Source organism: Glossina fuscipes, unplaced genomic scaffold (genome assembly GCF_014805625.2).
Source record: "Glossina fuscipes isolate IAEA_lab_2018 unplaced genomic scaffold, Yale_Gfus_2 113, whole genome shotgun sequence".
Classification (NCBI taxonomy): domain Eukaryota; kingdom Metazoa; phylum Arthropoda; class Insecta; order Diptera; family Glossinidae; genus Glossina; species Glossina fuscipes.
The window spans coordinates 353,985-378,952 of NW_023998456.1; the positions used below are offsets into that span (position 1 = coordinate 353,985).

Sequence of the window (24,968 nt, forward strand, 5' to 3'; positions counted from 1 at the left end):
GTTGTGTTGACAGTAATGTTCGCAAATATATCGGTTCTCCAATTCACGCTGACAGAGAATACAGCCAACCTATGGATTTTGTCAAGCGAATTTTCATTCGTCGCAAGCGTAAAAAAACTTTGGAGACAAAATATATTGATTCTATAAAATGACTGAGAGTTTATGTATAAAAATAAGAAGAGCTCTCTCTCTCTCTTTGTTCTTCTCCTTGCAACTTCTTCTCCCATTAAGTATGCACGATAACTGTTCAAATACCATTTTCATTAAAATCTGATGTTGTCAGCATTTAAAGCTAATATTTTCCTCATCTTCTCTGCATGTGCATGCCTTTGTGTGCATGTCGTAATGTTACAACGTTCTTGGCAATGCGAGAAATGAAAATTTTATGAAGAACTTTTATTTTGTCATTTGTGAGATTAAAGAAGTTGGGACATAAGGTTAGTTTCATATTGCAATCGTATACACATCCGAACTGGTCTTTTTTGATCTTTTATTTAATATTTTCTACATGCGTTCATGTCGTAGCATCAAATGTTGTGGCAAGTCGTATAAGAATACTAAATAGCTAGTGAAGCATGTACGATCACGACGTCACGCGGTGTTGTTATTACATCAGGTAACATTCACAATTATGCTAAAGAACGCGAACAAGAATTGTCTCTAAAACAGTAAGTAATAGGAGAAAACAATGCTTGCTAGCAGCAAGGCTTTCTTACCAGAAGGAGGCTTCAGTGACCCTACAAGTATATACATTCTTGATCAGCATCGAATGCTAAATCGATTTAAGCATGTCCGTCTGTCTGTTTGTATAATGCCTGTTGCAAATATTCTCCTGGCAGCAAAAATTAAACTATTGGGTTCGAACTTAGCAGAAACATTGGAATTTCTTGCAAGTAGGTTGGCGTTGCAAATGGGCCAACTCGGGTCAAAAGGGTTAAAAAATTGGTTTCTTGCTCATTACTCGTAGACTGCAGCAAATCTGCAAAAATTTGAATTTTTTTTTCAAAACTGTTACAACGCCCAAAAACAAGCTACAAAAATTGTATAAAATATACAAATTTTTGGAGAGTTTCAAATTCGGAAAGTTTAGCTCGTTCCTTTTTTTTAAGGATCACGATGATGGGTGTGAAAGAATCGGTCTCAACAGAACATAATTTTCTTACTTGTTCATAAGCCCGTACATCGTGATTGGCAGAAAGAATTGGCGAAAAAGAAAGAAATGGAGAGGTAGTGATACCAGCTTGGTGGGTGTGTGCCCAATGGGTACGTGGTACACATTTATCGACTGAACGCTCACTATAGCTAGTTCATCTTGCTTTTTTTATAACCTACACTATTTGTGATACAAGGGCATATCAAGTTTGTATGGATATGTGCAATACCCAAAAGTACTTAAGCTAGGCCCACTTTTTGTTATATCAATCGTTTCAGAATCACCTTCGGAATCATTTTCTAAATCGAGCTAACTTTGTCTGTCCGTCTTTATTATTTGTTTAACCTAGAGGCCGTAATTTTTGAGAAATTATGATGAAATTTGTTAGACGTTGTCCTATTTTTACCTAACGACCGTAGGGCCGAATATATATACACATATCCCATGAATTTCATACTATGTTTACATATAACGTAATGGATTGCACATTTTCAATTACGCCTTTAGGGACAAAATGAATGAACACGTGTTCATGTTTCAGGCCTAATAGGAAAAAGAAGGGCACCTTAAAAAATCTGGTGTCATTTCGGTCGACAGCGTTTTCAGAAGTCTAGCTTTATGATAGATAAATTTTTATGTGAATAAAAAAAAATCTCAACCGAAATTTGGGAAAGTTCGAATACAGCGGTTCTTGCAAATTTATACCGACAATTACAAGGACTGTTTAGGGATATTTCAAAGCAAGCAATACATAATTAAGCTCTGCAACGTAACAAGCGAATCAAAATGAAATAAAGACTTAGGACAGTCGGTTTTCGAATGCAAACCCGATAACCAGGCTATTACCCTAATATGGGCGAAATTATTTTGCGAATTTCAGCGTGCTCCTCGCATAGTTCATAACGTTATATGTGGTTTGTATTGCTGTTGGAAATTATGAGGCACACTATGTTTTCAGCTACCTGTTGATATGAAATTTAGACCGAACGTTTTTCGATCTGATCAATAAATTGTCTTACCTTCTTTATATACATATTTCGCATATTAAAAGGTTCAGTCCAAGCGTAATACAGTTTTCCTCTTGTTTTAAACTCGCATTCTCATTAACACTTGGCAAACTTTCATTGTCAGTCGATAAGGCGACCGAATTGCAGAATTGTCATTTATTTTATTTGTTCAATAATAATGTTAAGGTACAATGCCTTCTGCGTTAACTGATGCAGTAGCAGAATTCTAATTTGTGTTGAGTTAGCGTATATTTGTTGACATCAAGAGGTTAACAGTACTCGGACCGAGATTCAGAAATCGTTTAAAATATATGTATTCTTGATTAGCATCTACACGCTGAGCCGATGTAAGCATGCGCATCTATCCTTCAATCCATCTGTATAACATTTACGGTAAAAGTTCTCTCAGTCGCAAATGCTAAAACGTCGGTTTCAAATTTGGTGAAAACATTGAAAATTTATGGACGCAAAGGGTGAAATCGATCAAAGGACGCGCCTACAATGTAACATAAGCTAAGGACTCATTTGCTTTTTGGATTTGTTTGCTCATCGCTGATAAGCCACAACGAACACTCCATGAAAAGGAAGAAACCGGCCATGCCCGAAGCTTTTTCGTTTTCTATTTCAAATGTTTTTTGAGATAAAGGCATTGAGTGTGAAAAATATGACCGTCGCCGCCGGTAAAGATGGTAGGTAATTTGGTCATAGGCAATCGATATGCAAGGGTATAAAACATTCGAACGCAGACAAATGAATGTTATCTTCTCAAAGTTTTCACCCTTCTCCCTCATCCTAGATCATCTAAGTATTATAACAGTATACCCAGATACAGCTTCCTTGACTCCTTAATATTCTCATTTAATTGCTCTTATTGCAAATAAAGTCTTCTTGCAAGTACTTTTCCTTCCAGCATTCCGGCGCCGTATCATTATATATAAAAACCATGATTATGACGTTGTAAGAAATTTCTGAGAAGGAGATTACATTTTTTAGAGTTATAGGTAACTTCTTCTCTCGACTAACTTTATTGATACAAATATAATATGCATAAAAAGAGGACACAAGAAAAACGAAAAAGATAATATGCTTCCAGTTGAGTGTGCATTAGCAGCATCAGTCAGAATCAGAATCGGGCAACTAATAATAAAAGCAAAATTGTAGAAGAAATTTTTTGAAACAATTCAAAATATTTTCTTTATTGCATTACCTGAAAATGAGTTTCGCAACGTTCCAAACTTAGATTTGGCTGATATATGTACGACTGCAATGTATTATTTATCGAAGACAAAGTGTCGGCATACTCTGCGATCTCCGTCGGCTTTAATATATCCAACAAGTTTAGATCTGGACACCAAAAGTAACGCAACACGCCTTTTTGAAAATGCTCTGTTAGAACTTCCAACATCTTAGAAGAAAGATGAAGAGATTGATAACTAAGCTTCTTCTTGTTTGGCATTATTGTATTTATATATACTTGCCTCAAGAAATACGATATTGATCGGTTGCTCCCAGAAACTTTCCGGACGTTTTCTAATCTGCCATAAAAACATCGCAACCAAAAAGTAACTTTTCAAGCGTCTCAAATCATCTCTGTAACAATTACGCAAGGATTTTAATAAGCGCAAAGCTACCTTTAAATGCTGTTTGCCAAGCAAAAGTTCGTATTCTGCTGACGGATTTACAAGAAGAAACGTAAGAGATTGGCCACTTCTTCCTTTTGGGGTTGCGTTAAACGATTTTGGCACCGCGAAAAAATTTTCCGAGCAACCAACAAAGGGATAAAAATTACGTTTCCGTAACCAGCTTGGTCTGCCAATCGGATAGGCTGGCACGAAATCAATAGAAATATTTCTTGAAGAGTAGAGATCCCTAACTTTAACGGTATGTGCTACGCTGCTTTTTTGATATTCCAACTCCATCGTTGTTCTTCCGTGAACAATTTTACCAAATCGGATGAAAACCTCCTCTATAATATCATGAATCCACCATTGCAAATTGGTACGTTTTAGATAGTCATTACGATCGAGCAAATTGTCTGCAAACTCGTCATATACATAGCTTAAGTTCTCGTCATTGTAAAGTTCTTCCATCACATCCTCGAAATCCAATTTCACAAACCCTGGTCTGTATTCATCGCTCTCAATATACAACTCATCATTATATGGCGTTTCTAATTCAAAGAAAACGTCGAATTCGTTCGGCTTTATAATGCGAACACTATTCGGATAGCTACCTGAAAAATTATTCATAGCAAGTGCATAATAAGAGGGTTCGTTTTCGTTCGAAATACATTAACTTACCAAACAAAGTGTGACCCTTGTATAATTTTTTAAAGGTTTCACTTACTACGCACATGCGTCCCAACAAAGTATCTCTTACATCATCATACATCATGGTATATGCTTGTCGATCACAATTTTTAACACTAATTTTCTGATCAATATCTCGCAAGTGTTGTTCGAACGGATATGCCATTTCCAGTTAATAAACGTTGACAACGCTGAAACAGATGAAATTTCTGTGACTTATGTTTATAAAAATTAAATTTTTGTTATACGTATAATGAGTGATTGAAGATGTTTGCGTCATTATCAAGTTCTTGATCCTTTTACTGCTCATTAACAGTTACGTACGGAATTCAATCCGGACTTTGACAAATAATATGTGTCCTTGAAAAGCACGAAGAAGAAATTATTTCGCCTATATTTCGTCTGCCTGTTTGTCTACTCCTTCTTCTTTACAATAACATTCCTTGCTATCTAAGCTGTGAACAGATTGGTTGCAATTCCAATTTGCACATGTTTGCGAGCATTCTTTGAAAAACAAATCTACGACTTTATTATCATTATCGACTCTTTGCATCCCTATACCTAGCATGTATCAACATTGTACCTCGTACATCAACTCCAATGTCGCCGTGGAATCCACGTTATATTATTCAGTTAGTGGTAGGTAAAAATAGCGAAATAAGAAGGAGTCCAAAAATCTAATGGATGAGAAACAACCGGTTCGGAGTTGGTCCAACAGTTTATCTTTTCCTACATGCGTACTAGTTCATGCCTTCGCTAGGATATGTTTCATAATTGGATATCAATTGAAAATTACCAAGATGACCGCAGGGCGTGAGATAAAAAAAAATTCCTAGAATTCATTGTAAAATGTACGCAGACGACTAAAGACAATTGCTCTACACAAACCGTCATATAAAAAATGCGAAAAAAGATACGTGCGTACATCTTAAGAGATGTTAAAAAAGTGAATGAACTGGATATTTTTTTTGGGAGGAGTTCCTGCCTTCCTCCTTTTCAATAACGGATTTAAGCTCTTCTTGTGTGCTCGCTCATGTTTTGTGGTGTATGGCGGCGAGGGGATAGGCACTTCGGTACGATCTATTTGAGAGTGGAAGCAAGGGGAAGGGCGGAAAAGGCCACCGTATGCAAGTTACTCGAAAAGATATCCGACGAGCTTTTTCGGAATTACTATCATATATTTCGATGTGTTATAAATCGTATGAAATGATGCATTACAAGTGGCGTGAGAAGAAGAAGGAAAAGCAAGATAGAAAAAATTTCGATGTATCGATCGTATAGTGCCTACATCGCGTTTATTTCAACTCATATTCTATAGGACATGTATATGTGATAATACAAACTAAAACTCTGCGTACATATACTGCCTTCTTCTTGTACAATCAATTACTCCGGGTGTGGTCGTAGGATGAAAGGGTAAGTGTTTTGCCGATCGCGACTGAACACTCACTGTACAGCTGGAGAGCAATTGACGGCGGCATTTCTTAACTACTTGGCAATGCGGTAGCCGCATATTGATGTTTGCGAACGCAGTTCAGACTAAAGGCAACGAATACTCCTTGCCTTGTAAAATGTGAAAATTTTTAGTTTTTCTCGCATCAGAATACAAATGAAATGTAAGCCAAATTAATTAATTACGAGGCATTTAACTTTGCTCGCATATCGCTGCAACTATTTGGATTCGATTTTGAGCGCGACCGATTTTTACCGTGCCACGAAGCTCTAAATAGAAAATTTATTTCGTTGCGAAGCTTCACGTGACCTGCAAATACTGTCTTTACTGTATATTGATTTGATAACATGTTCGAGCACGTAAGCTCTGTATAATTTGCTATGAGTTCGACTTTACCTTCTCGCCTTAAATAGAGTCCAAGAGTACCAACCCTAAAATCGGGGTTATATGTAAAAAGAAATAAAAAAATTACAGCCGAGCTTGGTCGCTATTAAATACCCTATCTCGCTTTGCCTTTTACAATTTATCCTTTATTCTCTTGATAAAAATAATGACATCTAATTTTCATGTGAAGGGATCAAACTGTTTTGGGCCCACTCACAATGGAGTCCAAACTTAGTAAAATTACTTTTTTTTTTCAAAGATTTTATTAATCTTCACTTGTTTTTTTCCCGTAATTACTCGAATTTCGACAAAGATTTATTTATAGAGGATGGGGTTCAAAAAATTACCCCATCTCACCCACATTGAATGTGCCGAACTACTATTACTGAGCGATTTTTGACGAGAAATTTTCAAACTTGTATATCTTTTTTTATACAACGATCTTTTCGCGTTACATGAAACGCTGCCGTCGTGAAAATGATGAATAGTGAAAATATTATTATTGCAGCAATTACCGACCGCTAGCTAACTAACAATGAAAAACACAAAAGCATATCACGTGGACAAAGGGGCTTAAGTCGATTCGAAAAATCATTCGGTATCGATCGTTATAATGAAACATGAGTCTATCTGAAATCCTTTGGGTATTAGGTACGCTCGCAGAAATTTAAGCCACACTGTGTACATATAATAGCGTAAACAGCAGAGTGTGTAGCACTCAACAACAATAATGTGATAAAATATATATATATATATATATATATATATATATATATATATATATTTATACATATTTGTATGTATATACATATATATATATATATAAATATATATTTATATGTATATAAAATAAATATATATTTATATGTATATATATATATATATATAAATATATATTTATATGTATTTGTATGTACATATGTATATATATATATAAATAAATAAATATATATATATATATATATATTTATTTTTTTTTTCAAAATTAAGAAGCAAGCAAAACAACTTTAACGAAAAGATGCGACGACCTAACGAATACTCACCAACGAACCAACAATAATTTAACGAACAACTCTCTGATGCCGTCACCCATGCTGCTGCTGCTACAAAAAGACCCTCCATGACGTTTACAACGTCAACACCTTGAATGTAGTACAAGAGAGGCAAAACCGTTATCAACAATGGCAACAGCAGCCATGGCGACGTGATTGCTTTAGAAAAAATATTGTGAACCTCTCTCGCGTAGAAAACAGAAATAAAATACAAATCCAGCAACGAACGTTTTACTTTCAATCAGCGACCGACCGACCACCATAACCAAGTCAACAACAATCGCTGCATATGAGCTAAAATGTTTAGTAAGCTATATAGCAACCGTCATAAAAGAGAATGGCAAGGAAGCAACACAAGAACGGTTAACATCCAAACGCCAACCAATATACATACATACATACATACGTACATACCTACAATAAAGTTCTATATCTTCGTCTAAATACTACTAGCGACTGCTTGCGCGCAGCGATTTGGTTTTCTATTTCTGTTACCGACAACGATGACGACATCAACGACAACGTACACGTATACGTATATATATATGGAAAGACGCAATACATGTACAAATTGCGTGTATGCTTTTAAAATATGAGCGATGAGGACGCGTGAATTGTTTCGTTCACATTGCAAAAAGGAAGCTTAACAACAAATACTAAAAAGTTACAATGATAACAACAATGAACAATAAATAACTAACAAAAAAAAAAGAAGCGAAACAATTTAAAGAGTACTAACTATGAAACTCAAGCAAGTATTTACCGTTAAACATGGAATCGTGATCCATTACCTTCTAGCGATATCCCGCACCAGTCCCATGATTCTAAATCATCGTCTACAATGCAATCAAGATTAAGTTTAATAACGTTCCCGTTAATAGCATGAAAGCTCTGATAGATCGTGAGTAGCAAAGCTCTTCACATTTTTTCAGTCATCGTTCAAAGGTACCAACTTGCTTGAAACTGATTCTTTGTCGCTCAAGCATGACTAAGAGCAACACTCAAAACAAATGTTGCCAACCATTAAGCCCCGCTAAAGCACTCCAGCAAACAAAAAGAATAAGCATTTCCGTACCTTACCGCCTTCAATTTATCAAAAAGTATGGTTTTAAAGAACCAAACTTTCAACAGGAAAAAATCATGCGTAGTGAAAACAATTTTTCAGAAACTAAGTTGTGTCTGTAAGCGGATTTGATTTCTTTCTCTTACTCGCCTAATAGTTATGCCCTACATCACTTGTGGCATAGTGTCCATTAAATTTATGTGGATGTACGTAATACTTGTAAGGACGTACGGACGCACCTTTTACTGTAACGATCGATTGAGATTCATTTTCTGAATCGATTTAAATGTTTCGAATCCTGTCTTGTGACGAACCATATCGAAAATTGATTAAATGGGATCCTTTTCATATAAAGACTTATTTTGAAAAAGTTGTTGTATAAGGATGTTTGCAATTTTCAAAATTTTTCGATAAAAATCGCTGAGTAATAGTACATTTTCGTCACATTAAATTAATGTGAGAAAACTTGAATTTACGAGGGACCAACTTTTTGAATCCAATTCCATACAAGCTTTCTTGTGAACACTAAACCCTTATACGGCGAAAATGTTTAGTTTTCGTAGCGAGAGCAATTTGACCAAATTTCGACTATGGTGATCTATATTTTGGACTCCACCCTATATAAGGATTCTCATGTAAAGTAAAGCCTTATTAAGTAAAAACCTCTAACTTTTTATATTTCATGGAAAAAGAGGCGAAGAGTAATATGATTTTTGACAAGAAAATTAAATTTATTATGATAAATGTGAACCATGTCAGTTCATGTTGGGGACCCACTTTCACATATGGGTTTCCATGAAAGGTATGGCTTTACAAAGAAATTCATATTTTATCACGAAAATAAGTGAAATTTTCTATTAAACGAAATAGCGTAAGATCCTTGCGCGGTTATAATGTTTTTACTCGTTTCCTCTTCATCTTGTAATCATTACTTGCTTGTAGTTTCCAACCGGCCCGCCACTGAAGATGAACTTTTCATAACTACTACAAACTCGTCTATGTTTCCATTTTAGGTATTTGCCGCCAGATGTAAGCCTTACACATTCCTGCCTACTGTCTACATGCACATTCATATTCATATATTGCCCGCCGCCAATTTCAGCGAACATAGGGAAACCCCCGCTTAACATGGTACATGTCATCGATACGACATCGCTACAACCGGACGCACTACTTGCGAATATTATAATACGGCTTTGAGGCAACACGGTTTCAAAACATGGTTTATGTTTATTTATTCCCAACGCCACTTGTGATTTGCATACGCAACACTCAGAAGTATTTAAGATAGGCGTACCTTTTACTATACTGAGCGACTCAGAATTATTTTCTGAATCAATTTAAGCTCTATCCTCTCTTTTTCCTTTGCCCAACCTACAAGCTGCAATTTTTGAGATATTTTAGCGAAATTTGGTACCCCGACTTGTTATCACCAGACGGCGAACGCTATAAGCAATGTTTCGTATCGGACCATATTTTCGCCTAGTTCCCATAAAATGCCTTATAGTTAGATAGTCGTTATATAGATGGCTGTAGGATAGCATAGGGCACTCAATGGTGGGACATGACCCACTGTAGCGTTTTTACTTGATTTCCATTGATTTTTGTTTTTATTTTATCGTTACTAAGAGGACAACTTTGAGAAGAGAAAATAATAGATTAGCTGTAAATTTTAATGGAAATTAATTTTCTGATTGTCATCATTATTTTTTGAATGTATTGTTACGAAATTCGCTTTTCTAAGAGAGGATTCGTACCACTAGACCGTGGATATTCTTTTCCAAAGAGATGCTCTTCTAAATTCTTTTATTTGCAATTATATTCCTTAACAGTAGAATTATTCACAATTTATTTTGGCAGTACTCTCGGCTCAAATGATCTTCTCCGACTCACTCTGTCTTCCGCAAATGGTCTATTTATGTACATTCTTACAAATATATTCATGGCTTCATTTTTTAATCCGTTAACCTGTTTTTTAATCCGTTAATCAATTTCGTCGGCTGGCAGCTGCCTGACGCGCCTGCGAATGTGCACTTGGTTTTCCCCTCTCTGGGGAATTTATTATTTGGGAAAATTAATTATCCGGAATTAACTTCTTTTTTCGTTTATGTGTCCCTTTAAAAAGAAATTTCATCATAAAACTTTACGCCTTAAGACTTGGCTTCGATACAATACGGTACATGTCGAAGCTTATAACACGGTACACATATTTTTGACTCATTTTATATCTAAGTTCAAATTAGTTATGGTAAGAACTATCGCTAATTTCTCAAGACCGTACATTATGGACAAAAGCTTCTGCCAACACACGCTGCTCCTATTTACAGTATACGAGACGTAAGGATAGGTATATAATATCAATTTCTGTACAGGGAAATTTTATTTTGATTCAAAGCAATAAATAGCATTTTTCCACATTTTTCAGTAAAATGGGAATTTCGTGTCGAAGGGACGTTTGATCTTTTGCATGGGGCTATGGTTGCCCTCCTCAGACAGATACTGCGTCGCCGTTTGGCTAATACGTGTATCTGCCAGGTTTAATAACACATTTGAAATCAGCGCTGCTATCATTCGCAATGCGAGGCTCAGTGTCGTTATTTTAACAAATCGGGCTACAGCAGGTTTGAAGCGTTCGTAACGCGCTAAACATTAAATGTAGGCGCCAATGATTTTCATGCTCCCGGCCGACATTAATGGTCCCCTGAATCAGAGTTTTTTACGTTTCCGATATTGTACCGTTTGTACTTTTCATAACTCATCCGGATTCAACAGCACCATCCTTGAAATTAAGCAACAAAAGCAACACTTTTTCAGCTCCCCGAACTGAATTTATTTGAATCTGTGAAACCTGCTTACATTTTAAGAGCTACCATTATTGTTGTTCGGTAAAGCTCAGCTACGGTGTCTTCAAAAATATTTATTGCCAAAGTAAAATCCTCTCTTTCCTCTCTTAGGGAGACAAATTGGCTTTTACTTGTACATCTCGCTTGTAATCTATTAGATAGAACCATCCCTGGTATCATTTCTGCTGCCGCAACTTGTTTTTTCAATTTTCATAGGTCTAGAAACACTAAATTATTATAAGACAATGTGTGAATTTGATCTAAAAGACTGGCAATCAAAACCGGGGAAAGCAAGAAAGAAAGTGAAAGTTGTTGCAAGAAAATTGTTTGGTGCACTCAATGCCTGTGTAAAATTCCAAAATTTTTCTAAACGAAAAACAAGTAGAAACACTATAGTGATCCAGAGCTTGCGATTAAATACACCTCCCCTCAATTATTCATGCACAGACCTTTTGAAATACGACGTTATAGGAAAAGAGGTCGAGGACAACATTATCAGCGATCCCAACCATTTTCACTAGCGCTCAGCCGTCGACCAAAACATGTCATCAAAGTATGTCAAATATTGAACGCAAGAAACCAAGACGGACAGACGGTAATACGAAAACCGGGATGATAATACGAAAAACGGGTCCAGCTCAACTCTTCTTGGGTGTTGCATATGTCCGCCGAAGCTTAATATACCCCTGTAAAAGAAGTTATGTAGAGTATACTGAAGACTCTCGAGCGTTATTTTTACAAACACATTAAACTAAGTATAAAGTCAAACAAAATAAACAAGTTGATGAAAACAACCCCCATCTCCCTTCGACATATATAAATGAACACAATATCTTAGAAATCACTCCAAGTCGAACATTCGAGCGAGTGTAAATAAGTTGGTATGGCATACCATTAGCTTAAGGCAAAGAGATCAATTTCACACAAAAAAAAAAAAATGACTCCGCTTGAAATGAGTTTTTGTGTCCACACAACTGAAGAAGTAAAAATAAACTTTCCAAAAATAAGATACCACTTTCGTTTTACCAGAAAACCAAGCCTTATTATAATCGCTATAATTCGACAATTTGTGATCAAACGGCTGAAGGTCCTCTTATGAACGTCTCCCTGAATGTTTTAAAAACCAATAAGATTTTAGAATATGCGAGTCCGAGTTGACCTTTTAGGTATAACAAGGAAGAAACCGTAATTTGCCCTTCAAAATATTCTATTTTATGATCTACACACGTTCGCAAATGTCAAAGGTTTTTCTCCATTACTTAACATGCTTGCGAAGCCTCCAAGCTTCTTCTACCAATGAAAATCGTTGTGCACGCAGTTTATTCTTCACATTTCCGAAGAAAAAGAAGTCGTTTACGGCGCATGAACCATTCATTCGATTCCTTGAATATTTAAATCGTAGGCTATTAGAAAATGTGTTTGAGAGCTCGTGTAGTCATTATTTGTTTTTTTGCTTTCCTTACTTCAAAAAAAAAAAAACTTATTTCTATCCTTATTACACTAAAGGCAAACAAGTTGATGCTTACCGTTCGGGATTGATCGTTCTACGTTACGTTTAAAGGCTCTGTTGCCAGATGATCAGTTTTTCCGAAAGCAGTTGCGACCACTTGTGTTGCAAAGTGTGAATTTGTGAAGTGCTTCCAGCGTAAACAAGCTTTATCGGATGTAGCTCAGCTTGACACAGCTTGACATTCGTACAGTCCACCGCACCTTCAAGGTCCTGCCTTTTCAACTTTTTACACACCATCAATGTGCTCTGGCGCATCAACTGATTTTAGACGACCTTCACGGCTTTAAACATTTCAACGTGCAACCTAGTCGTCCTCATATTGGTCGCGTCGAGATGAATCTATTGGTCACAGAGCACAAATTCTCTTAAAAAGCGGCACGTTTATAGGGTTTTTCACTCCTGACCTTATCTTGCCTTAGTTCTGCTCATCTGTCGACATGTCATTAGTTATTTGTTTAATTTGCTGCCATAGAACTTGGGAATAGGTAAAGTGAATAGAAACTGAATAGACTCTTCCAAACGACAATGCATTTTGGGCAGAAATTCTGATCGAAATGATGAATTTGCAGACACCACCTAACAATTCATGATGAAAATAGTCCTAATCATCACACTGGCATAAGCAAAATTAGCCGATGTTGCATTACCTTCAAAGGAAATGATCCAAATCGGTCACGCCTTCTCAATTTCATTTTTTTTCATAACGTCTATACCGCACAGAAGCAAGCTTCAGTAATCCCATAATATACAGGTCATCCACTCGTCTGCTCAGTTGTGTAGTAATAGTGTGGAAAACATTCCCACGTTCGCAAAAATGAAAATATCGCCCACAAGCTTGGAAAAGGATTTGAAGATAAGCGAAACTTTTCAAAGAACACCCCTACAACGCCCACAATTCTACATTTCAAAAACTGTGAACACCTTTGCTGCTCTCCGTGCTTTTTCCTTGTTACTCATAAACTACAACGCACATAACATATAAATTTCGACTTTTGCTTTGACATTAGAAACAATCCCATCAAAGAGTACAAAAATTCAGTTTTTCTCCTTTTTCCAAAGACCATGATGGTGGGTATAAAAGATTCCGTCACGACCGAGTACAATTTTCTTACTTGTTGTTCTATATATGTTACTCACTTATTATACGTATTACAAACGAAATAAGCGCTTTTATTAGAAGAACAAGTGTAAGGTGTGTAATGCAAAAAATTTGAATATCTATTCAAACACGCAACAAGTGCTTTATAACTGAGTACTGGCTGTTTGATTAACGTGTACCGTGATAAATTCATGTCTCACCTTACATAACTATATGTGCAGGCAAAACAGTAAACGATTAAAACAAATAATATTTAAAGAATAAATTAGAGGCGAACAAGTACGAAATTAAAAATCGATCGGGACCGAATCTTTTATACTCATCACAGTTTACTCCAAAAAAAAAAAAAAAAGACAAGAGAAGTAAAAGAAGAGAAGTGGGCGCAGTTGGTTTCTTCTGTTTTGAAAGTAAAAATTTTTGCCACAGAGGCATGTGGGCGTTGCAGGCGGGTCCTTTGGAAAGTTTAGATCAATTCCGAATTCTTTTGCAAACTTGCTAGCGATATCTTCATTTCCGCTCAACAGACACACGGCCGGAGGAGCAGGCGGAAATGTTTACGTGAATTCAAGACTTGAAACTGGCCAAGAATTTGTGTACTTTATGGGGCTTTTGAAGCTTGTTTCTGCGTATTATAAAGATACTAAAGAAAAATATACAACTTTGATACACTAAAATATTGAGCAGGCGTGGTCAATTTTTTTCCATGTTTGCTCACAAATGCTACAGCATCGTCCATATAATATGCGATCAAATTTTTTGTACGTTCGTTTGTTGTAGTTTATAAGAAATGAGCAAAAAATTTATTTTTCATTTTTTTAAAAACGGAGTTGTTCTCAGTTTACGTGACGCGGTGGGCGTATCCCTCGACGGATTTTCCAAAACAAAACTGCCTGCATGAACTTCCAAAGTCTCTGACAAAATTTGAAGTCGATACCTTCATTTTTGCGTCCAGGAGAATGTTTACGACAGACATTGCACAGAGGGACAAATGGTCATTCTTATATCGATTCAGAATTTGATGCTGATCAAGAATATACATACACTGTGTGTGATCTTTGACGCTTCCTTCTGGGCGTTGCAAACGTGTTGACAAAATCAATATACCCCTCATCCTTCGATAATGGGTACAACCAGTAAGAAAATGACATTCGATCGTGATCGAATTATTTATGCCCACCACCACTATCCTAAAAAAGAGATTAAGAAGGGAAAATAACCCCATTTTCATATCCTAGAATATTAGAGAGAAGCGGATGATTTTTTTCTATTTTCAGGTTAAAAGTGGAGAAATTTATATGGTACATGCGTTGTATTTTAGGTGTAACGGGCAAAAACCATAGAAAGTGAAGGTATCCACAATTTTTATTGCGTAGGCGTGTGAGCGTTATAGCCATGTTTTTTGACCATGTATTTTGACTTAAAACCTCTTTTGTAGGCGGTATATTCATCTTTGCGAACGTGTGAACGTTCGAATGCTTACCACAGATGTCAAAGGGCGGACAAACAGGCGGACAAGTTTAGCTGCATTCCAAATTTGAAAGTGCTCAAGAAATTATATACAATATGGGGTTTTCGAGGGTTGCTTTTGCACATTATAAAGGTCTTGAAAAAAAAAATTATATATTTGCAGGATTTTTTCCGTTATTATACAAGCACTACAGCATCGTCTATACGTTCTACTTTTTGTTGTAGGCTATGAGCAATGAGCAGAAAACTAAGCTTTTATTCCTTTTAAAAACAGAGGTGTTCTCAGTCTACGTGGCACTGTAAGAGTGTCCTTCGATCATTTTGGCGCCAAATTTGTAGTTGATGGCTATTTAATTGCCTCCGGTAGGAAGATTACAACAGACATTACACAGACGAACTGACAGCCAGACTGACAGCGGGATTTGATGCTTATCACGACTATATATACTCTCTGGATCGTCTTAAGTTTCCTTCTGTACGATGCCAACGGTTTGACAAAATGAATGTACCGCTCGTTTTTCGATGATGAGTATGAAAAATGATTGCACAATTGCAAGTATATACGTAGGAGACATGTATAAGTAATGTTATGTGCGTAATAAAGTAAGGAGCTTGAAAAGAACAACGAAGACGAAAGGCATCACTAAAACAATAGATATAAGACACTATTATTCACATATATCAAAGAGTACGAAGGAAAAGAATTTCTCCTTTCACTTAAACATAGTTTACACATAAGCGGAAACGTTCAGGTCTGAACGGATTTCGATAAAAGACTAACAATATATAAAGATGTTTTATTAATTATGAGAGTTGAAACAATTGATTAATTATTTCAATGGGTTAGGAGATATATATATAGATATGCAAGAAAGATCGGACTTCAACATTTTAAAACACTTTATACTTTTCTTCTCTGCACTTCTAAATACGAAATTTCAAAGGAAAGAGATGAAATTGTTCACTTCCAAATACCCCTTCGGCACTCATGTCATCCTAAAGGGTATTTCTGTAATTTAATTTTCATCAATCCGGACGAGTGCCCAAACAGATATGAATCGCAATTACTAAGTCAGTATTCAGTTAGAGTTTGCCCTTATCGTAGTTATAATCTATGGTCAGTGGATAAAGGCGTTGGGAATACACATCTGCACTGGATTGCCGCTACCTCCTTATCTCTTACCCCCTTCTTCGATGCTTTCTAATCATCACCACGTTATACGAACGATTGGTTGTATTAAAAAATAAGACCACCATAAACTCACATAATTTTCCTCAAAACAATTATTAGATTCGCCCGGGTGATTACTTCTTCACTACCATGTTTTTCAGAACAATTACAATAACTAACTAACTAGTTTCTTTCTTTGATATAAGTTAACCAAGAATTTTTGACACAATGACTTGACTTCTAAAAAGTGAACTATGTCAATCGACGAAACCAAAATACGAACTTGTAATTAAATATTTTTTGCAGTTATAACATTCATGCGAAGAGTTTCCGACTTCAGATTCAGATAATGCTGTGATCACAAGTAAGCAATGATAGTCTTTTGAGTGCATCTTGCGCTACATAATACGCCATAAATAGAGCGGTTATAGTATTTTAGTCTTCTGATATATCTGCGAAAATTCACCCGCACTCTTAAGAGCGACAACCCTGCCCTTGCTTATCAATAGTTAAAAAGCATTTGGATTGCTCTCTTTAACAAGCATAATAATCATCGTGCTTTACATCTCTCCTTCGGTTGCTTTTACACCACCTCCTCCTACATAAAACTGATTTTTCTTACTCCGTTTTTGATCTTGATGAAATTTAATAAGCATATAATCAGGGATGTCGATGTCAAGTCCGATGAATATTGGGGTTACCTCTCAATTATTATATTAAATGTACAGCATATGCAACGAAGTCCAGGCAATCGACTTGTGCACATGCATATGTATATATGTATATACATATATATACATATATATATATATATATATATATATATATATATTGTAAGCCAGACCTGTGGCTGACTGAACGGATGATATTTTCGTGTGTGGGGTAAAGAGAGTGTTCAAAATAGTAAACTAAACTCTTGTCAATTTTTACATATAGCACACAATAACAATTTGGTCTCCGCACTGGCGATGGCGATGGTTACAAGAGTCAGCGGTGAAAAAAGAATAACAATAACAACAGCTAGCAAAAACGAAAGCAGCAACGATGAACACGATGGTGAACAACAGAAATAATAGTAAACGCGATTACAGCTACATGTATATATATATATATATATATGTATGTATATGTGCAGATTTGTACATGTACAACTTCTGCTCTGACTAAACTTACAGCAGTACAACAAAACCAAAATATGGAAAAACGCTCTAGTCGTACACAAGTAACTACGCTAACGATACATTCCTTCGTGCACTCATCTATCCATATATCCATGCAGGCAGGCAGGCAGGCAAGCAGGCAGGCATGAAGGCGAACTAGCAAACAAGACCGGGTTAACCGCTTGCCTTGCTATCATAACATACTAGTCGTAGCAGTTAAACCGTATACAGAGTATATACACACTAACACTTTTACATGCACACACAAACGAATACATGCAATAGATCTGTACTGTCGTTGATAACCGTTGGAAATCATATAATAAAAGGGAACCATCATCCAACCAAACATATAAACGAAACGGGAACGCTTTGACGACTAACACTGCGACAACGACAACAACAACAATTACCACAATAATACAAACGCAGCGACAATGGCAGTCATGATGGAGGTGCAGAGGCAACGGTAGACTAAGTCGTACAGGAGATGCGGCGCAAAAAATAATGAAAGAGAGCAAAACAAAAAAAAAAAAAGAAGCGATTACAACAAAAGTCTATGAAGCACTGCAGAACGTGCAAAGAAACTAAAACTAAAGGGCACAAACACTAATGGCGGCAGCGGCCGTCTCATTTGCTGGGACGAACGGTCTTCTCGAAAGTACGTTCTGCGCTTGATAATGATATTATTTGCTCGATGTTTGCGTTGCGGTGCTGTTACGTTTTGTCTTGTAATTGTGAATAGGTTGAAACAGACGCAGGGCCTACGATCCTACGACGGGGGGATGAACGCGTGTAAGAATTGCAATTACATTGCCTGGGCAAAGTTATACTCCAACAAAAAACAATAACAGCAATAGCAGCTGAAGCAACTTTGCCTGCAGTAAAAAGTGTGCTCTATCAAGGCATTAAATGTGTACGATGATAATGGTGATGATGATGATGATGATGATGGTAACGGCCGTTTGCAAACGTTGCTGCAAACGTTGCTGAATGAAACAATTCCGTCGCCGGTTGACATCGTCGTCGCTGCTGTTGCAGCGGCAATAGACACGACAAAACACATACCATCAGCCATACCATCGTCGTCGGCCGCCATCATAACGTCGTTCGTTGACTGTGCTAAGTTTGCTGACTGACTACAGTTGCCTATGGTTGTGTGCAGAGCGCGTAAGTGCGCTCGACTCATTCAAGTGTCCAACTTATGTCAGAGCGGCCGCATCATATATATCGCAACATTGCCTAGTCAAACGCGGACAGTTGCTAAAAAAGAAAAGCAAGGTTTTTGTGTGCAATTTACACACAAACACAACAAACATTTATATATACATATACATTTGTGTGAGTGTACGTTCATATATATTCATATATATATGTATATATATATATATATATAGTACGCCAGAAAAAGTCAACACATACATACGCATCTAAATAGTTAGACATTAGGCACCACAAATCAAACAAGTACAGAACAGACAATCGCTTTTTGGCTTTTGCATCAACTGGAAAGGCCAGAAGATTCCTAAAAGCTACGTTAGTTACAATAACAATCAAGAGCAATATGAAATATCAACGCGGCGGTATTAGTGAATCTTCGACAACTTCGGATAATACGTCCCAGTTTATTGAAATCGTGAAAAAACATCAACAGATCTATAATACACATCACCCCGATTATAAAAATGTTGAAGTAAAATTGAAGGTTTGGTCACAAATCGCAGCGGAAATAAATTTATCAGTTGGTACGTACAGAGAAACAAATCGCACATAATGCATACATACATTGCATTCATTTCCATACAAAATCATTTTTAATATGTGCATAAATTATTCTGCCCTGTGAGACGAGAGCGAGAGCGCGTGTAAATAAAATACACATTAAAAGTGTTTACAAAAAAAAGGCAAAAACTCATATAAAAGTTAACTTTGGTCCAAGCAAAACTATCCCACAAAATTATTGTTTACTAAACGAAAAGTAATCAAATTGTAAAAAACTTAACATACATCAGAAATTAAAAGTAATTTGGCCCAGCAATTTTTCATTAAAATGAACAATATACACCGATTTTGATACGTATATACAAATAATAAATAAAGAATTGCAGAGTTTAAATAGGGAGGGAGTAAGAGAGAGAAAGAGAGCAGCAAAAACGTGAGAGAAAGAAGAATGAGTAAAACGCAGAGTATTCCCAAAGCAGAGAAAATGAAAATATAACAACAAAGAACTAGATGTGTGTATGTGTGTGCACATGCTTAGATGTGCAGATAAACAAAAAGGAAAAAAAAGGGAAAATTATCGATTTCTTTCCAGCACGCAAATTAATCACATGAAATAAAAAATATATTAAAATTAACTTAGAAGAAGTATAATAATTTTGTTTTTTTGTTTTTTTTACTCACCTCTATTGTTGATTTGTTACACTCGTAAAAGAAGAAGAAGAAGGATATTAAAAAAAAGTGTAATGACTTGTAAACTTTCTTCACCTTTTTCTTGACAACGAATGTAGTGTTAATTCATAATTATCGTCCATATTGAAAGCAAATATTTTCCAGCTTGGCAAGAATCTTTTGCTTTTCCTAAATAGTGATAAGCAGAATTTTTCCTCTTTTTTTTTGGCTCAGAAGTCGTGACGTGATGAAAACGTATTAATACCCAATTCTTGGTTTCGTGTATGTCAATTATGCGTTTGTTTTGTTGGATTTGTAATTTTCTTATTTATGTGTTAAACGGAGTTTTTAAACTGCATTCCGCAATATAAACAGACAAGTGTTGAATTAACACTTAATTCAGACCGACCAAGAATGCCGTATATAAAATTCGAATATATATTATGACACTTTCAAGCAGTGTAAATCGGGTAAACAATTAATGCATTCACATCGCTCGATTATAGATATAATACAGTTTATTTCTTAAGTGTAGATCTGTTTGGAGGTTTTCTTTAGAATCTTTATAAAATAACTCATGAAATTTTTTTTAGTTTTGAAAAAATTGCTAAGCGGTGCTCTGTTATTATTTTGCGTTTATTTCAGGGGGACTGTGTGAATTGTTATTAGCTGAATTGATATTAACAAATTAGTCGATAAATGTGGTTAATCTATAAAAATTTGTTCTTTCAGATGCTTCGAAAAGAAAATGGAAAAATCTACGTGATAGCTACACAAAATACTTGCGATCTTTCCGTGTGGGTACAAAAACTTCAAAGAAATATCAATATTGGGCTCATGCCGATCATATGGAATTTTTGAAACCCTATCAAGGGCCAGGAAGGTGCGTAGATAACGAAAAGGAAAAAAAAAGAAAACAGATGTACATATTTTGCCTTCTTATATTTCAGAACCAACACCTTACCGCTCAAAGAAGATGAAGATAATGAATGTGATTTGGGATATCAGGTGTTGGCTAAAGCCTCGTCTAATAGTGGCGAGGATGATTTAAAGACTTCAATAACGCAAACTCAAACGGCTATTAATAATAGCAATAATAACAATAATGGGAGTGGAATCAGCGGTAATATTAGCGGTTTACCGTTAAATACCTCCCTGACGTGCATAAATCCCCAACTACCGACGGTTGTGAGTGGTAGTTCGGCGATAGGTTTAGTAAATGCCACTACGAATACCACCACGACCGCAGGAGGACTTGTTTTGCCGGTGCCATCCTTACCTACAGTACAATTACCGCCTTCTTTAATAGCTATGCCTGTCATCGGGCCTATTAATGGGAATACAAGTGTTACAAATGCTACCGCTGTCGCTTCTTCAGCAACAGGCTTACCCTCCTCATTAACGTCGCAAATTCAAGCTTCGCTGCCAGCTTTGAATACCAAAACTCCGATTACAATGCCATCAAGCAGTACCGCTAGCTCTGTAGGTTGCCTAATTATTGAACCCCAACTTTTTGCATCGACTGATAGTTTTAAAAAAGAGTTAACTAACAGCGCTACTTACATTTCAACTAATAATTTCAATCACTATAACAACATAAATAATCAAGTAAATCCCACCACCACCACCGCAACACGGTTTAATCCAGCCTTAATTACAAAAATACGGCGCGTACAGCCTTCGCCGCAGACCTCGGCCATTAATCTAAGTTTCTCCACATCTACAACAATAGCGAACGCCAACAATTCCACAAGTTCGATCAATTCAAGCAGTTACTACTCATCTCCTGCCACGGCAACCATAGCATCAGGGCCACCGGCAGCTAAAATACGTAAAACATTTGATCCTGACGTTACCGCTATATTGCAAGCAAACCGGGATCTCGATGCCAATACTTTATTCTTTCTCAGTTTGGCGAAACAAGTGCGAGCAATGCCAACAAAATTCCAATCTTTAGCCAAAATGCGTTGCATGCGCATTGTCAGCGATATTGAACTCGAACTTGATAACGTTACCAATGATACTAATTACAATGTTAATGGTAGCGGCGGAACCAATTCAAAATACTGTAATCTAGACTCCCCCACGGATGGCGCCAACCAGCACCAGCACATAAATGTTAATAACGGTAATGAACCTCAAACAGAACATTTCGTTTATGTTATGTCGCCATCAAGAGTAGAAGGTATGATCGATTTATCCTCCGATGAAGAGAATACTTTAAACGGTAATTGAGGAAAACAAAGGTTTCAAAAAGTAGTCATATTTTGTACGTAAGTTTTCACTTACGTAAAAAATATGTAAAGAAAATCAGTATTTTTCAAATATAAATAAAAAAAATAAAACGAAAGTCAGTTAAAAGAAAATAAACTTTATTACAAATTTTATGTTAATTGAAAGAAACATTTGGAAATGAAAAGCCACAAGGAATTATTAAAAAATTTAACCCTGCCTTGAATGAATTTCATTCAAATTACGTCCTGTGGCGAAAGCGTAATGATTTCAACTTTCACTTGTCTTTTTAATTCAGCTTTTATCCAAGGTCTCTTGTAAGCACCTTCAGTAGTAACAGTAACATCAGTTATGGATTTAACGTTGGATGCTTTGGCTCTATCTCTCTGAACTTTATGCAAGGTAGAATAACCCTCCTCCTCGAACAAACGTACCACTGCACTACCATTGGAACTCCTCTTCACGTCTTCAATCCAATTAACCTGATATTGGTTTTCAGCAACGCGAGCGACTGGTACTATCTTTCCGTATGGAGATTCCGCAAAGAGATTCGGTTTTACTTCACTGCTAAACTTTAACGAAAATTCGCCGATAGGAAATATAAATTTTAAAGCTTTTCATTCGATTTGATAATTGAAACTTGATTGCGCATTACACACATTCGTCAGCATTAAAATTTCATTTGAGAGTGCATATAAATTTCTCACATATGTGTTCAGTATGAAACAAACGTTTATTATGTGTAGTGCAATAATGCAACCATATATTCATAAATATTCACACGATTGTGGCATCCTCTGTACTAAAATGTGTTATTGTGACTTTCGGATTGTTGCAACTGCTCGCCTCAACGGCGTTAATAACACAAAATCCGATCCAAAAACCAAAAGTTTCACGCGTTTTAGTATTTTATTATTTTTATGAAAGAAATTCAAACTTTTAAGTTCTATAAGGACGATCTCGCTCATCTAATCTTTAACATATCAGAAATTGTTTACCACCTATTAGCAATTTGAAATGTCAATTCTGCTACGAAGGCATGAAAATGCGTCACAAATCGTCTGTTTTTAAAATATTAACCAAAACAGAGTTACCATTGTTTATAATATTCGCAGCCCGAAAGTGCGGTACAGTAACAAGCAAAATTTTAATTTCATTACTATAAATAAAATAAAGTCGAGCTAAAAATAAAAAAAAAACAGTAAGAACATCATAGCTGGGTAAGGCCGACTATTTTTTTCGTCCTGGTAATGGTACACCAAAAGTCCTTAAATGCGGTGGTATCCAAAATATAAACCTGCATAGTCCATATTCACTAACGTTGATTTCAATGTCAATTTACTGTTAAGAAGTACACTCTGAAATATTAAAAATTATATTTTTTTACTAAATAAAAATCCAGTTCTCCTAGGAACTGTTCTAAGAAAGTGGGTTCAAAGAATTGGCCCAGCCGAACCAAATATTTCGTACCAATTAAGAATGTTAAAATACTGTATCGAGAAATTTTACAAATTGCACTTTTTTCCGTGTACCAACTTTTGCAAAAACGGTGTTATATGGATACTGGTGCAAAAAGAGATCCAATCTAAACCATTTTCAAGAGCATTCGTTCTTGTGTCAAAACACGTCGGTGCCTCAAATTTTAAAGAGATTAAATAAGTTGAATATTTTTGAAGAGCAAAACTACATAAAAAGGATGAACAAATTGTTGTTTCTAAAAGAAAAATAGAATTATGAAACGAACGATGGAGGTTTATAGAAAGAAAGACAAATCAGAGAGTCGCTTGTGCGATTTGCATTTGCCTGCGTATCAGTCGAACTAACCAAAAAAAGAGCTGAAGTACTCGATTTTGTTCATAAAATTTTTTGATTAAATTTTTAAATGCTTCGTACATATATAATATTACATCACACTCTGCGATTTTAGAGGCGATTCTTTCCTTTGCCATAACGTGCTTCAATGCACTCCAATTAAAGTAAAGCAAGGATGCTTTTTTTTACATTTTAACCTCTCTAGTTTAAAAATTTTTGCTTAAACCACTGTTTCACTTTTGTACCTGATATAGATTTTAGATAGCGATACTTAGTGGCGACGCGGTCAATAAAAACCTTTTTTAGAATCTACAATTTCAAATTTTTTCTTAGTACACTTTTCCGTATCAAAATTTTCAACCTGGTAATGCCATTTTTCTATTTTTTGTACTTTTGAATCTTTTAATAATAAAACAAGCTCAAAAGCAATTGACGGACTAAATAAAGAGAGTAAACTATGTAAATTTGCTTGTTTTAGCCACACACAAAGGCACAAAAGGCACAAAATTTATGTACATTAAAAAACGGGGAAACCCACAATAATGGATATACACCGAAACAAAAGAAATATAATTACATCAACTTGTGATCTCATAAAATTAATATTTAAAGCACATTAATAAGCTTTTCAAGTACTTACGTGTTAACTCAAATTTAAAGGTGGCTTATTAAACGATAAGCAAAATTTTGCAAAGTGTTTTCTTTGTAATCTGATGTAACACGAAAAATGATACTTATCCACTCACAAACAATGCAAAACTGATCAAATGTTAAAATCGTAAAAAAAGAGCTTAGCTTTGCTTTCTTGCTTCACCTTTCGTCGTAGACTTACCATATGCTTACAAATGATTGAAACAAAAAC

At 35.8% G+C, this 24,968-nt stretch overlaps 3 protein-coding genes across 8 annotated transcripts; 1 reads left to right on the top strand and 2 right to left on the bottom strand.

Moving 5' to 3' along the window:
* Window positions 1-3,134: 3,134 nt before the first annotated feature.
* On the bottom strand, window positions 3,135-24,964 carry LOC119639729. 3 transcript variants are annotated; one of them, XM_038037348.1, is made up of 6 exons: window positions 13,179-13,287; window positions 12,791-13,113; window positions 4,461-4,660; window positions 3,639-4,393; window positions 3,368-3,565; window positions 3,135-3,297 (listed from the first exon to the last, which is right to left on the bottom strand). In XM_038037348.1, exons 3-6 carry the CDS (start codon window positions 4,633-4,635, stop codon window positions 3,274-3,276), a joined length of 1,152 nt encoding a protein of 383 aa, XP_037893276.1. In that variant the 5' UTR covers window positions 4,636-4,660; window positions 12,791-13,113; window positions 13,179-13,287; the 3' UTR covers window positions 3,135-3,273. The 3 variants fall into 3 exon arrangements, with proteins under 3 accessions (XP_037893276.1, XP_037893277.1, XP_037893275.1); XM_038037349.1 differs by lacking the exons at window positions 12,791-13,113; window positions 13,179-13,287 and adding an exon at window positions 20,075-20,121; XM_038037347.1 differs by lacking the exons at window positions 12,791-13,113; window positions 13,179-13,287 and adding an exon at window positions 24,747-24,964 and having other exon boundaries at window positions 3,136-3,297.
* On the top strand, window positions 19,100-22,335 carry LOC119639728 (uncharacterized protein PB18E9.04c-like). 4 transcript variants are annotated; one of them, XM_038037343.1, is made up of 3 exons: window positions 19,100-19,416; window positions 20,795-20,945; window positions 21,013-22,335. In XM_038037343.1, exons 1-3 carry the CDS (start codon window positions 19,236-19,238, stop codon window positions 22,295-22,297), a joined length of 1,617 nt encoding a protein of 538 aa, XP_037893271.1. In that variant the 5' UTR covers window positions 19,100-19,235; the 3' UTR covers window positions 22,298-22,335. The 4 variants fall into 4 exon arrangements, with proteins under 4 accessions (XP_037893271.1, XP_037893274.1, XP_037893272.1 ...); XM_038037346.1 differs by lacking the exon at window positions 19,100-19,416 and adding an exon at window positions 20,034-20,133; XM_038037344.1 differs by lacking the exon at window positions 19,100-19,416 and adding an exon at window positions 20,141-20,344.
* Window positions 22,468-22,911, bottom strand: LOC119639730 (translocon-associated protein subunit delta-like; the record flags this gene model as incomplete). Its single annotated transcript, XM_038037350.1, has 1 exon — window positions 22,468-22,911. A coding segment is annotated over one exon (381 nt), but the record flags the coding sequence as incomplete, so codon positions are not given.
* Window positions 24,965-24,968: the final 4 nt, after the last annotated feature.